We start from the raw sequence: 483 nt of genomic DNA, 5'->3' as shown, positions 1-483 counted from the left end.
GTATCTGTTTAACATTTGTCGGATCGGGAGTCTCTATAAGTGCACGGATCTTTTCTCTGAAATTTCTCTGCCTCAATATTCTATTTTTCTAAATTTATTATAAAATTCTTTTTCTCAAACGCGCGTAGAACAATTTGTAATTACTTAAAACCTCTCTCAAGCTCCTTAATGTTTAACAACTAGAAATATGCGAGAACTCGAAAATATCGGGTGGAGTCGGGATGAGAAATATCCTCGAAAATCTCGGGATTCTCGAATATGTCAGGATTCCTGAGAGTGTTGGGGATTCTCGATGATGGGCATGATGAGGATTGTGTTGGCAAGGTAATAGATGTTATTACTTTGCCAACGCCCTGGCCACGTTGAGTGCACTCGTTCCCGTCAGATCACGAAAGTTAAGCAGCGCCGGACATGGATAGTACTTGGATGTGTGATCGCCTGGGAATTCTGTGTGGCGTTAGCGAAGCACGCTGGGCCCGCCCC

At 43.5% G+C, this 483-nt stretch overlaps 1 protein-coding gene and 1 pseudogene across 1 annotated transcript in view; both read left to right on the top strand.

The window, feature by feature from the left end:
* Positions 1-258: 258 nt before the first annotated feature.
* LOC105681538 overlaps positions 259-483 on the top strand; it is a gene marked incomplete at its 3' end in the record, with an annotated part of 4,075 nt that continues 3,850 nt past the window's right edge. Inside the window, exon 1 of the mRNA XM_012391800.1 lies at positions 259-324. Within this exon, the coding sequence (XP_012247223.1) occupies positions 259-324 (66 nt within the window). The remainder of the gene's footprint in view (positions 325-483) is intronic.
* LOC112213773 lies at positions 345-463 on the top strand (annotated as a pseudogene).

This window comes from Bombus impatiens, unplaced genomic scaffold, assembly GCF_000188095.3.
Source record: "Bombus impatiens unplaced genomic scaffold, BIMP_2.2 scf_1209, whole genome shotgun sequence".
NCBI lineage: Eukaryota > Metazoa > Arthropoda > Insecta > Hymenoptera > Apidae > Bombus > Bombus impatiens.
The sequence above is the reverse complement of the archived record's forward strand: the minus strand, read 5'-3'. Positions and strand labels throughout refer to the sequence as shown.